The sequence below is a fragment of the Liolophura sinensis genome, chromosome 9, assembly GCF_032854445.1.
Source record: "Liolophura sinensis isolate JHLJ2023 chromosome 9, CUHK_Ljap_v2, whole genome shotgun sequence".
Lineage (NCBI taxonomy): Eukaryota > Metazoa > Mollusca > Polyplacophora > Chitonida > Chitonidae > Liolophura > Liolophura sinensis.
The window spans coordinates 24,973,921-24,989,297 of NC_088303.1; the positions used below are offsets into that span (position 1 = coordinate 24,973,921).

Here is a 15,377-nt window from a genome sequence, read left to right on the forward strand (position 1 = left end):
CACCTATGTCTACATTTAATGCCTGGCCACATTTATCTTCCTTGTGGCAATGCACTCGGTGCTTTGTATCTTATAATTTTAACTGCATGTGCATATACGTGCATCTGTATGTATACAAGCTATCTGGCTTACCTCCACTTGTCCGAGCTCAGCTGCGTTGTGAAGTGGACTTCCTCCGATGTTGTCCAATGCTATTTTGGCACCGCCGTTTTGTAGCATCCATTCCACAATCTCTCTGTGGCCCCGGCTTGCGGCATAATGTAGCGGTGTGGCGCCATCAAAGTCTCGCACATTGGGGTTTGCTCGCTGCTCTGCAATCTGGTAGGTAAAGACACAGAAAATAACATAACATGAGTCTCAATATTAAAGCAACAAAAACTCCTGTCAAACATGTTTTTTCATTAAAAACAATAGAATTTTGTACAACAAAATACAGAACACTGCATGGAACTCAAACTTGATCAGTATTTTATCAAACAAAGGTTTACTGTGACAAATTCTTTTATTTCTCAAAAACTCATTACTTCAATAAACTTGTCAAACATGATCTGCGACTGATCACAATAAAATCATGGTAGAAGTTTAGATTCAATAGGCTACATCAATTTCTTGTTTTGTTTTTATAACAACATAAAATGAATATAACTGAAAGTGGGACGATCAACTTTTTGAAAACCTTTGCTCAGCAGAATCGAACAATTGTTTTAAGGGGGTTTACTTATATATTTATTTATTTAATTGGTGTTTTACACCATAAAACGCTAGCATGGATGGATGGACATGGTCCTGGATGCACAAAGTTTCAAAGAAATATGTTTGTCCAGGCAAGAGGGCCAAGTTCTGGCATTCTTTGATCTTTCACAGCCAGTCAGGATATTACATGTATGCATGAAGAAATAGAGTGTAAAAGAGAGCTCAATCAAGGAAGTCAATTTGTATTCAATAAACAATAAAATAGTTTATTGACTTCTTAGTCAATTTTCTACTTCCCAAATAAACACACACACTATTTTATAATATTACAATTCTTATAACAAAATGAGAAAGAGCTAAAGGAAGTTTTCTATCAAAAGCAGGGAAACTCAAGGTTTACAAACACTTTTAACTTAATCCCTATGGTCAATACTCCCATCAAACTGTACAATAAATGTTCACATAATGTACAATGTGTAAGAACTAAAAAAACATGGCTACTTACCAGCCATTTAACAATGTCTAGGTTTCCCATCTGAGCTGCAGCATGCAAACAAGACATTCCATCATAAGCATCCATCTTTATTGATGCCTTAGCCTCCAGTACAAGGAATTTCAGAATGTCCAGTTTTCCTTCCTGACTGCAGAGGTATGTCGCACTGGCTCCATTTTGCATCTGAATATTTACTGACCTGGAAATAGACATTTGAGGTTGGAATTTAGTCTCACATTAAAATATTTCATTTTCACACCACAGAACGGCTGTTTTCAATACAGCTGTTTTTCAATAACTGACACTTCTCAATAACTATAACTGACATTTACACACATTATCTTTTTCTAATATTAAACAACTGATTCATGGATTGATGATCAACACCGTGCTTTAAACTCAGACAATGGCAGTCAGGTTTACCAGTGGAATAAACCATTGTCGAACCCCCTGAGGTAAGGCTGCATTCTAGAACAGATACTATTAATTAATATAAGACTTCAAAAACACATTCTTTAATTCATTCAAATCACTGTATTTATTGCTTTCATAGTGACGTTTCAGTACTGCACAATAAAAATTGTTCAAGTGTTTAGTGAGGCATAATCAACTACATTATTATTTTTCACGTTTATTCACGTTTCATTATATATGAATTACATTCAAGCTTCTTCAGTATTCTGTTTATTTTTTATGTCACTGATTGTATACTGTGCAAACGGTCAAACGCTTGTCAGTGACCACTTATTCCCACTCTACGCCTATAAATAGTGAGAGCGGAGGAATCCACAAATTCCCCAAGGCAGGATTGAACCCACACCTTGTGTGTCACAGTAACGGAAAGACAAGTGTCTTAACCACACTGTCTTGGCCCTTTGATGAATGTAACTGATGAATTAGTCTTCCCCTTTAAGACCAAGAGGTAGCTGCACATTGTATGTGTACACATCTGACGAAGGCTGTTACAAACAGCTGAAAGAATATGTTCTACAAAAAATGGTTAGTCTTAAAGGTACTACCTTTACAAATTTACTTATTGTATTGATAGACTAAAATGGCTACAAACACAATATTGTATTTGTAGATGATCATCATGTATATTTATATATACATATATGACTATCTTTTGAGGGCACTATCCTGACTAGATTAATATATTAATGGTCCAGCCAACCCATCCAATGCCTTTTCATCTCTGACAACTGTCTGACATTGAAAAAGGTTTACATAAAACTGCTAGTTCACACATTAACTCCCTAGGTATGATACGACAGATGTTACAGTTCTGTACTTCTTGAATTGACGTTTTGTGCAATCATATACCCCCGAAACTGCCCTTGGCCCACAACTACTCTCAAGTATTAAACATGCATATAGCCTAATTTTTTTTAGCTTTTTCCATTAAACAGAGAAAAAACAAAGCTTGGGTGCATCTCAAAAACTAAAATACTATCTAATTTAATAAATGTATTAAAGTTTGACAAGTGAAGACAAGGTCTTAACACGTTATTTTGACATCTCATTTTCACCAGATGCAATATGTACTCAAGAATATTTCACTTAAATGACGGTGACGGCGGCCAGCATTATGGTGGGAGGAAACCGTGCAGAGCCATGGGTATCTCAACTGCTTCAGACTGATTACCTCCCCTTGTTGTACAGACAATGGGAGATATTCAGCAAACTTCAAATGTAAGACCAGTCCAGATACGGCATTATGCTGTAATTATGCAGCCTAACGCTTAATTTCTGTCATACGGATCTTACATCCAAATGGTCAGATAAGGACCCTGTACATTGTTCATGATGTGAACATGGAAATCCATTATTGTTCTACACTGGTACACCAAATGGTCCAGAAACAACAGTGCTTACATCCAAATGGTCAGATAAGGACCCTGTACATTGTTCATGATGTAAACATGGAAATCCATTATTGTTCTACACTGGTACACCAAATGGTCCAGAAACAACAGTGCTTGCATCCAAATGTTCAGATAAGGACCCTGTACATTGTTCATGATGTAAACATGGAAATCCATTATTGTTCTACACTGGTACACCAAATGGTCCAGAAACAACAGTGCTTGCATCCAAATGGTCAGGTAAGGACTCTGTACATTGTTCATGATGTAAACATAATTTTAATTACGTTATTTCAGTACCCTATAAATCAAACACTATGAGAGCTAGAAATTTGTGACTTGTAAAGTTGTATGAATCTGTTGGGTTGACTTTTTTCATGGAGAATGAACCAATTTAAGCCACCATAAACAGTTTCTTGCTACAAGTGTTTAAATGACCCTACATCAAAAATGGAAACTTAAGCCCATTCATTTAACTTAGGCTTAAGAGAGTAACTGGACAAAAAATATGCTCTCTTAATAAACTGCCAAAATAACTATCGATGCATATGTATTTTCCAAAATGGCCTCTGTGTCTTAATACAGCAGCATCGCTGTTTTGCCGCAAGAGTTACAAACAATACCATGTCTCAAAATGCTCTGTACTGTGTTGTCCTTAGATAAGAGTAACTTTTGACACCTGAACAGCTTCTCTTGAAACCCTATACCCATCACAGCCATTAGAAAGCTGTAGGTACAACTGAACTGCTGTATATATGCTCTACAACAGGTAGTCATGAATTTCAGTTGTGCTCTGGATCAAATAGAGCAGAACATCAAAGTAATTATAGACTAGGGAAGTTGTAACTTCCTTTATGACTGGTTGTGTAAAGTGAGGTGCATTATGTAGAAGAGGGATTTTTTTTTGCAGAAATATCTGTGCAGTCTGGTTTCAACTTTAAACACTTCCCATGGCATGCTATATAAGTGCATGTCACAGCTATGTAAATGAAAATATGCAGATTTTCAGAACAACTTATTCTTATACACATCCATGACCTGCAGTTACAAGCATTCATTTTTGATTACATAGTTTTTACTGAAGTGATACATATGTCCTTTTTAGAATCAAATGAAATTTTACCTTGGGGCATAAAGTTCTTATTGTTTTGAACACTGCAATTCGTTCTATCTTTAACATGCCTTTCAAACACAAATTTTTCCTCGATGAAATAATGTAGTTTCGTGCTGTCATATCCTGAAACTATTTATTGTAAACACAAAAAGCATAAATCAAGTAATACATATATATATATATATATATATATATATATATATATATAAAATAAAGGTATATACACATATACAAGCATATATTCCCAATCCACAAAGAGAAAAAAAACCCAGCAGTAACGAAAGAAGAAAAAAAAATCAAACAACAAAATTACAACACAAAATAAATAAGGGCATTGATAAACTTCTGGATAAAACTCGGATATATTTATATTGTTGTTTTTTTTTAATGTTTCTGAAATACCACACTATACATGTTCACATAATATATACAAACATACATGTAGTTGAAAACCACCAGCAGTTCAAGTACACACCTGTATGTGCAGTTAAGGCTGGCTGGATTTGGGCCAGGCAGACAAAGTCACTTTATTTTGACAGGTAAACTCGTTAAGCCATTCACCCAGATATCCCTAGGTAAACACATATATCAGGCAAATCCATAGCCTTCCTTTTTGGTGTTAGCTTAAAGATTCACAAGACCCCAGGCTGGATTAAGATCAGTGCCACGTTGAGACGTTTTTTATATCACATCTGAGAAAATTCCCTACTGAAGGCAAATCACTGTGGCAAACACATTAATTCCACAACATGATTGCCCAAACACAGGGGTGCACATGTCTGAGATGTTTAGCAGACTTCAACTGACTATTTAAAGCTCTTCTCGTCTAAACAAGTCATCAGGAATGCTGCCAAATGTGTGACTGTAGTGAGATGATGAGAGGGAAAATAAGACTAGTGATTTTTGTAAGGAGACAACCATTCCATCAGACCCAGCCAGACGTACATGTACATGTAGTTTCTTGTAATCAGAATACTTGCACCTTCCTCTAGTCACTGCAGTCATCTAACCTCATGTTTTCAACCAGTAAACATCTTTGTTTTCTTTAGATTACATATGCATGTATGAATGCTCTTTTCTTCATGTACATGCAACTGGTTCACACACTATACAATGCATACTTGAATAAACACCAAGGCATTTTCTGGCTTTTGAAATAAGTATAGACTTGTCTCACTGCGCTGGACATTCAAATAAAACCAATCAAACCGCTTTCTACACACTCTGTTTCACATGTCCATGTACATCTACATTGTTTATATGCAATGAAGTTGAGTACTGCAGAATATGCGCACTCCCGCGTCATTATTCGGCGCACCTGTACTGTTAGGGCAAAGCGAACGGAGCATGCTCATTTTTATCGCATCAAACCAGGATTTACTAATGGGTAGCCAATAGTATGCCATGGGTAGGGATAAACACAACTGCAATTCCCAATGATGTTCAAGGAAAACAGCATTATATGCATCATCATTTAGCCTAAATATGTGAATGATCTGTCGCTCACACAAATTCTGTTCATTGCAACGTCTGTGATGTCACTGCTACTTTTATTTATTTATGTGATTATTATTTTGCGCCCTACTCAAGAATAATTCACTTATACAAAGGCGGCCAGCATTATACAGTGGAGGAACTCGAGCCCAGAGAAAATCCACAGGTTGCTGGCAGATTTTCCCATGTATGCCTAGAGATGAAGCCAGCATGAGTTTAGTAGTCGAAGTATGCTGACTGTTGGTTGAGGAATATTTGGATACACCATATTCATAGCTGCTCAACCAACAGTCAACATGGTTGGACACAGGTGGCGGGCTGAATAACCACTCCACTTACCTCTTGCTAGTTCAATCCACATCGTAACATCTCCCCCTCTAATCACAACATAAAATTTTGTCATTATTATCCAATAAAGTATCGTTTCTAAGGATAAAGCCTCCAGACCATGTGGTACTGTTGTGTTTTCAAAATGACCACCATGTGCATGTATTTAAAATGGGTGAATAAAATTTTGGGAACATGTCCATAATCAGACTTTTGTAGTTGTTCTTTTCTAACATTGATAGTGTTAGTTTCGACCATTATTTTGGCAACGCAATTTTTAATTTTTTGATACAATCAGTATCTTAAATAAAGTCAACAACGAATTATAAGAACTACAAGTCCATGGGTTTGACTATTGGTGATTACTGATGACAGTTGTGTTGAAATCACTAGCGACAGCATAGCCTGGAGGCATTTCACTCGCCAAACGATGCTTTGTTGGATTATGATTACAAAATTTAGTGTGGCGTTTGGAAGGGGAGATGTTACGATGTGGGTTTGACCAGCTAAAGGTAAGTCGGGTGGTTGTTCGGGCCACCTCCTCTTTCCCACCATTTAAACAAATTTTTGGTTGAACCCGCCATGAATATGGCATATCTAAATATTCCTCAACCAACAGTCAATGTACTCAGACTAGCATAAGCTGGACTTGAACTCACAATGACTGTACTGATGAGAGTCTCCTGGGTAATTACCCTAGGCTAATGTGCTAACCACTAGGCCATGGAGTTCCCGTGTCATTGCTATATGTACATGTATGTAAGCCACATGGTCACATTATTCTGATGCTCTTCCATGGAAACTAAAGTAATGTTATACCACACATTATCTACCTTTCAAGATTTAATTAGTAAATTTAATTTAGTAAATAGTTCTTACACATCTACTATAAATAGCACAGGACTGAAATGAAAAAAAAGTAATTACTTGGGCCCAGGCCCAAGTAATACAAATACACAAATGCACTGTGTATACAAAAACATATACTGCTAATGTATAATTGTTGCCGATTTTCTTTCGGGCAATAGGGGTAGTGTAATTCTCCTGAATGAATGGACATGAACTACCTTCAGATACATACATGTATACAACCAGACACATGGATACTGGTCAGTGATCTTGGTCTGGCTGATCAATTTTTGATAATGTAATTATTCCATGTACATTTCACCGATAACAGGGTTTCTGAGTTCTCTTACCTATGTATTCTATCTCTTATGCTACCATTTTAATCATTTAAAGTTGACTTTCCAACTAGTTCAATCGCTATGTTGTCTTGAAATTATTATTAATATATATGCTAATTACCTGGGGGCTTGTTCCACCAACAATTTGACAGCTCTGATGTCGCCACCCACGATGGAGAAGTGAAGAGGGATGGCCCCTGAGGAAGCTTTCTTGAGAATGTCACAGTTTGTTTTTTCAATCAGCCATCTAAGAACATAGGTGTGGCCGTAAAGAGAGCTGAGATGTGCAGCCGTCGCCCCGGAACCATCCTGATCGTCTGCTTTGCAGTCAGTGTTGTACAGCAACCAAGACAAGGCCTTCAAGTTTCCTGTCGCCGCGGCATCGTGTGCTGCTGTAGAACCGACATGAGATCGTTTATTCCCCAGGAATCCGCAATGATTTACCAAAAAATCCAAAACTTCACACCTGTCATTTCGTGCAGCATAATGTAAGCACGTTGCGCCGTTTTCGTCCACAATGTTTTGGGACAAGTTCGACTCGGCTTCCAGAGCTCGTAGCGACTCCAGATCCCCTGCTTTGGCCGCTGCCAGGGCACGGCTTGCTACCATTTTGCTTCGTTGATTTGTATTCTGTGTTCACGACATTCTAACGCGCTGTTTTTCCAACCTTTTCCCTCCGTTTAACTTCAATCACTGCATGTCAAATCCCCCCATGTTTACGATTCTGCAACAAGCCCTTCCGTTCACAAGCAGCGCCACCTAGCGACAGTCATAAGAACTGACAAACCACACCCTAATCGTTGACGCGATAACAAATAGGCCTATATCTGCGTATGCTCAAAAAACAAGATGACTCAAACTCACATTCGCACGAAGGACAGGAAAAAATCGCAAATCATTATTTACAAAATGACATGGCGTTGAACATACATAGATGATGGCACAATTCCTATATAAATGTATACGTCGCATTTCAGAACTGGCCAAATACATAATGTATACATAATGCCTACTTACTCAAAATAAAGTGAAAATTGTTAGCAAAAGTCAGAGCAATCACTTACTACCTAAAAGCTTTAAAAGTTACGGTCATCAAAATTTGATATTCTTTTACAAGTGTCTTAAGTACTAGATGAAAAGATATCAAAATCTGTGAAATCTTAAGCTTACCGTATATGTATATATATATGGTTAACCCTTAAAAAATTGTACAGGCCTAAAATGCTCCGTTAAAGCATAAATTGATGTTCACAGTGATTCATGACGATTTTCATGACGGTTCTGTGCAAATGCGGGTGGAATCTTTCATACAACCCCTTGTCAATGCAATAGGACTTCACACAGGTAAATCATGAAAATACATGGAGGCCTGGAAATAAGATATAAACATATCCATTTACGCCAGCTCAACCATATTGTTGCGTAGGAAGCAAAAGAAAAAAAGTTAGTGGAGGTGGGGGTAGGGGGAGGGAAATTGCAATATGTTAACCAATGAGGCAAGGGTCCAGGGGCAGCGAAGGACGCGGACACTCTTGAATCATATATAGTGTGTTTTAAGAGGAAAAATAAGCAGATAATTAAATCTTGCACATTTTGGCACAAAGTTTGCCACCGGATCGCTCCTGTGTGCTTACACTGACATAAGCGAAGGAGATCGTTTGGCACGGTGTTTCGATGCCTTTATTAGGAACAAGTGTGCATGTTTTTCACTCTGATTGTTTGCTGAATTGCATAACCTTTTCAATGACAAGATGATGCCATAAGCCTTCACCCCTACGCCGAAGCTGAAAATATCTGACCAATGAACTTTCACATTTTATGTCATATGCTTTAACGAATGTGGGGCATCAACAACCCCCACTTCCCCCACCACCACCCCAAACATTTCCCTCTCCTGGACATTTTCCCCTCCGGACATTTTCCCCTCCCTATGTGTAAATGTAATCTTCTGTGGTCTGTCCTCCATTATCCATGGCCAGGAGTGGTTCTTAATCATGAAAATATTTACAAACTGGAAAGTTTTGGCAAAAACTTGCAGCAGTTTTTTTCCATGTGTGGCGTTCAATTTAATTAAATCGACAATCAGTCGATACAATGTAGGTCTTATGTGGGAAAAGGACAGTAGACAAAATAAACGGAAAGCTTAGTCATGATAAATAGATGTTTTGTTATTTTGAACAACAGGCTGAGAACAAGTATTGTTTCTCAGTTTCTCAGTGAATACATTTTAGTACATAGTTCAGGTGTTACGGTCTCAGGGTCGTAGAAGCCATGGCCACATCTTTCCCAAGACTTTCTAGTGGCCGCCTGAGTGAAGGATGGCTATGACCCACCAAATGGGACAGCTGGAGGTTCCAGGACTCACACAAGTTACTGGTTCTGTTCCCACCTTTCAAAGTAATGTCAAGAACATTCCACGTTTCCGGGGCAAATATTGGTGGAACTCAACGGAAACGAACTGTGAGAACAGCACCATTGTTGTCTGCAGGTGGTTGGATCCTTCGAAACGTTCCACTCATGTAGGTCTGATTAAAAAAGGTCAACAAATGTTCAAGCCCAGTCGGGGCGTTATTCTTCAAAAACTGCATTCCTCGACGAATGTCTTCCAGTTGTAAAAAGGCCAAGCCATCCATCATCCCACAGAAATGCTTCACGGCTGGCTTTTGATTGTAACGCTGTGTCAGTCCAAAGTTTGGAACTTTTCGGCATGTGGATTCAGTCAGGTGGTAGAAGCACCTTTTGATGTTAAATGATTCCCAAATATCGCGTTAACTGCCAGCATTGCAGCCTGCTCAGAATCTGTCGTCACTGTTGTGGGATTGGGGATAAATCCAAGCTCCCCACATCTGTCAATTACAACTCGGAGCATGGCTTTATAGGTTGTCTGAGTGTTGTTAGGGAGTAAGGCATAAACACAAGAAATAGAACTGTCACGTTATGGTCTTCGCATGACATACAATTGGCTAAACAGTGAAAGTGCCCTACCAAAATTGCCATTCATAAACCAGTGTTCAAACTGCGTGTAAGGTGGTGGTGACAGCAACTCAACATGGAAAAGTCTTCCTGCCAGTGCATTCACATCTTATTCTGTTGGACTTCGTGACTTATTGATGTACATGTGGCCTTCATAGCACAGTTGGTCACCACCTCTACAGGTCTTGATCACCTTCATGATGTTGTATAAGACCTGTGTTCAGTTTCTCTCCTTTTATAGAGCAATGCCGTCGATGTCAGAGTGTAGTAGCTTGCAGGTCACTTCCTGTCCAGAGCCCATAAAAAACTCTAAATTCATGAATAAAATGTGTAATACTCTTAATTAAAAGGCAGGATACCTTTTGTTTTCACCCAGAAGTGATGGTATGGCTTTATATGCTATACAAATGTGTAATACTGTTAGTTAAAATGCAGGACACCTTTTGTTTACACCCAGAAGTGATGGTATGTGTAATACTGTTAGTTAAAAGGCAGGACACCTTTTGTTTACACTCAGAATTCCAGATAATCTTTAGTATTTATTCCTCTGTCTATGGTATAGCTACATTTTTCTTTTTTTATCCAATTATGCTTAGCACCCCCTGTGGGTGATTATTTTCTCTAAAGGGCAAAACAGCAATGCAAATAAAATGGCTGTAGCCAGTTTACCAGGCTTTTGAGTTAATCCCTTGACAGAGAATCGATTAGCCTAAGTGTAAAGATTGATGACTTGACACAGCTTACTCCAAATTCTAGAGCACACAGGTCTATTCATTAAGCTTTTATCACAAAACTGTTTTGTTTCTTCTGTCCACTGTACTTTTCCCACTTTTTTCTTCACTGTACAGTTTCATTGAATGGTTTTAAATACCATACACATGCGTATCTTCCTTTCATATGATGGCACCCAGCATTATTATGGAAAGTTCCACTTTGATTATCAACACATCTTCACTGTATGAAGACAACTACCTGAATTTTGTGAAGATATAAAAAAAACCACTGTTTTGCCCCCCTGGTAGGCTGCAGAGGCCTTAAAATCTTCACCATATGAAGAAAAATACCTGAATTTTTGTAAAAAATTGAATTTCTAAAAAAACATGTGAATATGTAAAAAAAAAAAATTGCTTATTTTGACCTCCTGGGCAAACACTGAGAACGAGGGACTCAAATTCAAATTACAGATTACAAGAAAATCATATTTGTATTTCCCACTGATCATATATACATGCAGATATATAGGTAGGAGAAAATGTCCAGGAGGGGAAAATGTCCAGAGGGGAAAATATCCGGTGGAGGGTGGGGGGGGGGGGGATATTATGGGGGTGGGTGTCCGTACCCCACTATAATGTTGATTCTGATAAATGCAGAAACAACGTCTCCAACCCATCACCCCGCAGCTTCTTTCCTACATCACTGTGCACTTGTATTATGTGAGAGCCTACTATGCAAAAAATGAAAGTTGCCTGTTTTGTGGTTATTGCAGTTCAGTCTCATCATTCCAGGCGAAATCTTCTTATGGATGAACGTCAGTCGGCCTTACATTTTCTTGGAGGTCGACATAATTTACAGTTGTGAATGTTGCAATTCTCTCCCACTCACCTTTATCAATGTCAGTTTATAGGTTAGCGTTGGTAGTTGGTCGTTTTCTTTGCTATCATCACAACTCGTCTCCAGTTTTCAGATGTTTGTAACCCATTATCAGGCACTTGTCTCCAGTTTTCGAACGTTTGTCACCCATTATCAGACTTGTCTCCCATTTCAAGATGTTTGTCACCCATTATCAGGCACTTGTCTCCAGTTTTCAGGTGTTTGTCATATCTTACCAGACCCATTATTAAGCCTTGTCTCCAGCTTACTAACGTTTGTCACCCATTATCAGGCACTTGACTTCAGTTTCCAGATGTTTGTCAGCCATTATCAGACACTTGTTTCCAGTTTCCAGACATTTTTCAGCCTTCAGCAGACAATGGTTCAATGTAATGGCAATGTAAAGGTTCACTCACATTTACCAAACACTTGTCTCCTGTCCCCAAACAGACAAAGTCCTGTAAAGGTTCATTCACATTTACCAAACATTTGTCCCCTTTCCTCAGACAGACAAAGTCCTGTAAAGGTTCACTCACATTTACCATACACTTACCTCCTGTCCCCAGACAGACAAAGTCCTGTAAAGGTTCACTCACATTTACCAAACACTTGTCTCCTGTCCCCAGACAAAGTCCTGTAAAGGTTCACTAACATTTACCAAACACTTGTCTCCTATCCCCAGACAGACAAAGTCCTGTAAAGGTTCACTCACATTTACCATACACTTGTCTCCTGTCCCCAGACAGACAAAGTCCTGTAAAGGTTCACTCACATTTACCATACACTTGTCTCCTGTCCCCAGACAGACAAAGTCCTGTAAAGGTTCACTCACATTTACCAAACACTTGTCGCCTGTCCCCAGACAGACAAAGTCATGTAAAGGTTCACTCACATTTACCATACACTTGTCTCCTGTACCCAGACAGACAAAGTCCTGTAAAGGTTCACTCACATGTACCTTACACTTGTCTCCTGTCCCCAGACAGACAAATTCCTGTGAAGGTTCACTCACATTTACCATACACTTATCTCCTGTCCCCAGACAGACAAAGTCCTGTAAAGGTTCACTCACATTTACCATACACTTGTCTCCTGTACCCAGACATACAAAGTCCTGTAACGGTTCACTCACATGTACCTTACACTTGTCTCCTGTCCCCAGACAGACAAAGTCCTGTAAAGGTTCACTCACATTTACCAAACACTTGTCTCCTGTCCCCAGACAGACAAAGTCCTGTAAAGGTTCACTCACATTTACCATACACTTATCTCCTGTCCCCAGACAGACAAAATCCTGTAAAGGTTCACTCACATTTACCAAACACTTGTCTCCTGTCCCCAGACAAACAAAGCCCTGTACAGGTTCACTCACACTTACCATACACTTGTCTCCTATCCCCAGACAGACAAAGTCCTGTAAAGGTTCACTCACATTTAGCATACACTTTTCTCCTGTCCTCAGACAGACAATGTCCTGTAAAGGTTCATTCATATTTACCAAACACTTGTCTCCTGTCCCCAGACAAAGTCCTGTAAAGGTTCACTCACATTTACCATACACTTGTCTCCCGTCCCAGACAGACAATGTCCTGTAAAGGTTCACTCACATTTACCAAACACTTGTCTCCTTTCCCCAGACAAAGTCCTGTAAAGGTTCATTCACATTTACCAAACACTTGTCTCCTGTCCCCAGACAGACAAAGTCCTGTAAAGGTTCACTCACATTTACCAAACACTTGTCTCCTGTCCTCAGACATTTACCATATGCTTGTCTCCTGTCCCCAGACAGATAAAGTCCTGTAAAGGTTCATTCACATTTACCATACACTTTTCTCCTGCCCTCAGACAGACAAATCCTGTAAAGGTTCACTCACATTTACCATACATTTGTCTCTTGTCCCCAGACAAAGTCCTGTAAAGGTTCACTCTCATTTACCATGCACTTGTCTCCTATCCCCAGACAGACAATGTCCTGTAAAGGTTCTTTCACATTTACCAAACACTTGTCTCCTGTCCCCAGACAGACAAAGTCCTGTAAAGGTTCACTCACATTTACCAAACACTTGTCTCCTGTCCCCAGACAGACAAATTCCTGTACAGGTTCACTCACATTTACCAATCACTTGTCTCCTGTCCCCAGACAAAGTCCTGTAAAAGTTCACTCACATTTACCAAACACTTGTCTCTTATCCTCAGACAGACAAAGTCCTGTAAAGGTTCACTCACAATTACCAATCCCTTGTCTCCTGTCCCCAGACAGACAAAGTCCTGTAAAGGTTCCCTCACATTTACCATACACTTATCTCCTGTCCCCAGACAGACAAAGTACTGTAAAGGTTCACTCACATTTACCAAACACTTGTCTCCTGTCCCCAGACAAAGTCCTGTAAAGGTTCTTTCACATTTACCAAACACTTGTCTCCTGTCCCCAGACAGACAAAGTCCTGTAAAGGTTCACTCACATTTACCAAACACTTGTCTCCTGTCCCCAGACAGACAAATTCCTGTACAGGTTCACTCACATTTACCAATCACTTGTCTCCTGTCCCCAGACAAAGTCCTGTAAAGGTTCACTCACATTTACCAAACACTTGTCTCTTATCCTCAGACAGACAAAGTCCTGTAAAGGCTCACTCACAATTACCAATCCCTTGTCTCCTGTCCCCAGACAGACAAAGTCCTGTAAAGGTTCACTCACATTTACCATACACTTATCTCCTGTCCCCAGACAGACAAAGTCCTGTAAAGGTTCACTCACATTTACCAAACACTTGTCTCCTGTCCCCAGACAGACAAAGTCCTGTAAAGGTTCGCTCACATTTACCAAACACTTGTCTCCTGTCCCCAGACAGACAAAGTCCTGTTAAGGTTCACTCACATTTACCATACACTTGTCTCCTATCCTCAGACAAAGTCCTGTAAAGGTTCAGTCACATTTACCATACACTTGTCTCCTGTCCCCAGACAGACAAAGTCCTGTATAAGTTCGCTCACATTTACCAAACACTTGTCTCCTGTCCCCAGACAGACAATGTCCTGTAAAGGTTCACTCACATTTACCAAACACTTGTCTCCTATCCTCAGACAAAGTCCTGTAAAGGTTCACTCACATTTACCATACACTTGTCTCCTGTCCCCAGACAGACAAAATCCTGTAAAGGTTCACTCACATTTACCATACATTTGTCTCCTGTCCCCAGACAAAGTCCTGTAAAGGTTTACTCTCATTTACCATGCACTTGTCTCCTATCCTCAGACAGACAATGTCCTGTAAAGGTTCATTCACATTTACCAAACACTTGTCTCCCGTCCCCAGACAGACAAAGTCCTGTAGAGGTTCACTCACATTTACGATACACTTTTCTCCTGTCCTCAGACAGACAAAGTTCTGTAAAGGTTCACTCACATTTACCAAACACTTGTCTCCTGTCCCCAGACAGACAAATTCCTGTAACGGTTCACTCACATTTACCATACACTTATCTCCTGTCCCAAGACAGACAAAGTACTGTAAAGGTTCATTCACATTTACCATACACTTGTCTCCTGTCCCCAGACAGACAGTGTCCTGTAAAGGTTCACTCACATTTACCATACACTTGTCTCCTGTCCCCAGACAAAGTCCTGTAAAGTTTTACTCA

At 39.5% G+C, this 15,377-nt stretch overlaps 1 protein-coding gene across 3 annotated transcripts in view; it reads right to left on the reverse strand.

Annotated features, from left to right (window-relative positions):
* Positions 1 to 7,888, reverse strand: part of LOC135474697 (espin-like) — a 51,187-nt gene extending 43,299 nt beyond the window's left edge. For all 3 annotated transcript variants that reach the window (XM_064754257.1, XM_064754255.1, XM_064754256.1), the window contains exons 1-3: positions 7,295 to 7,888; positions 1,199 to 1,385; positions 133 to 318 (exon numbers count right to left, since the gene is read on the reverse strand). In XM_064754257.1, coding sequence (XP_064610327.1) covers positions 133 to 318; positions 1,199 to 1,385; positions 7,295 to 7,782 — 861 coding nt within the window. In that variant the 5' untranslated portion in view covers positions 7,783 to 7,888. The remainder of the gene's footprint in view (positions 1 to 132; positions 319 to 1,198; positions 1,386 to 7,294) is intronic.
* Positions 7,889 to 15,377: the final 7,489 nt, after the last annotated feature.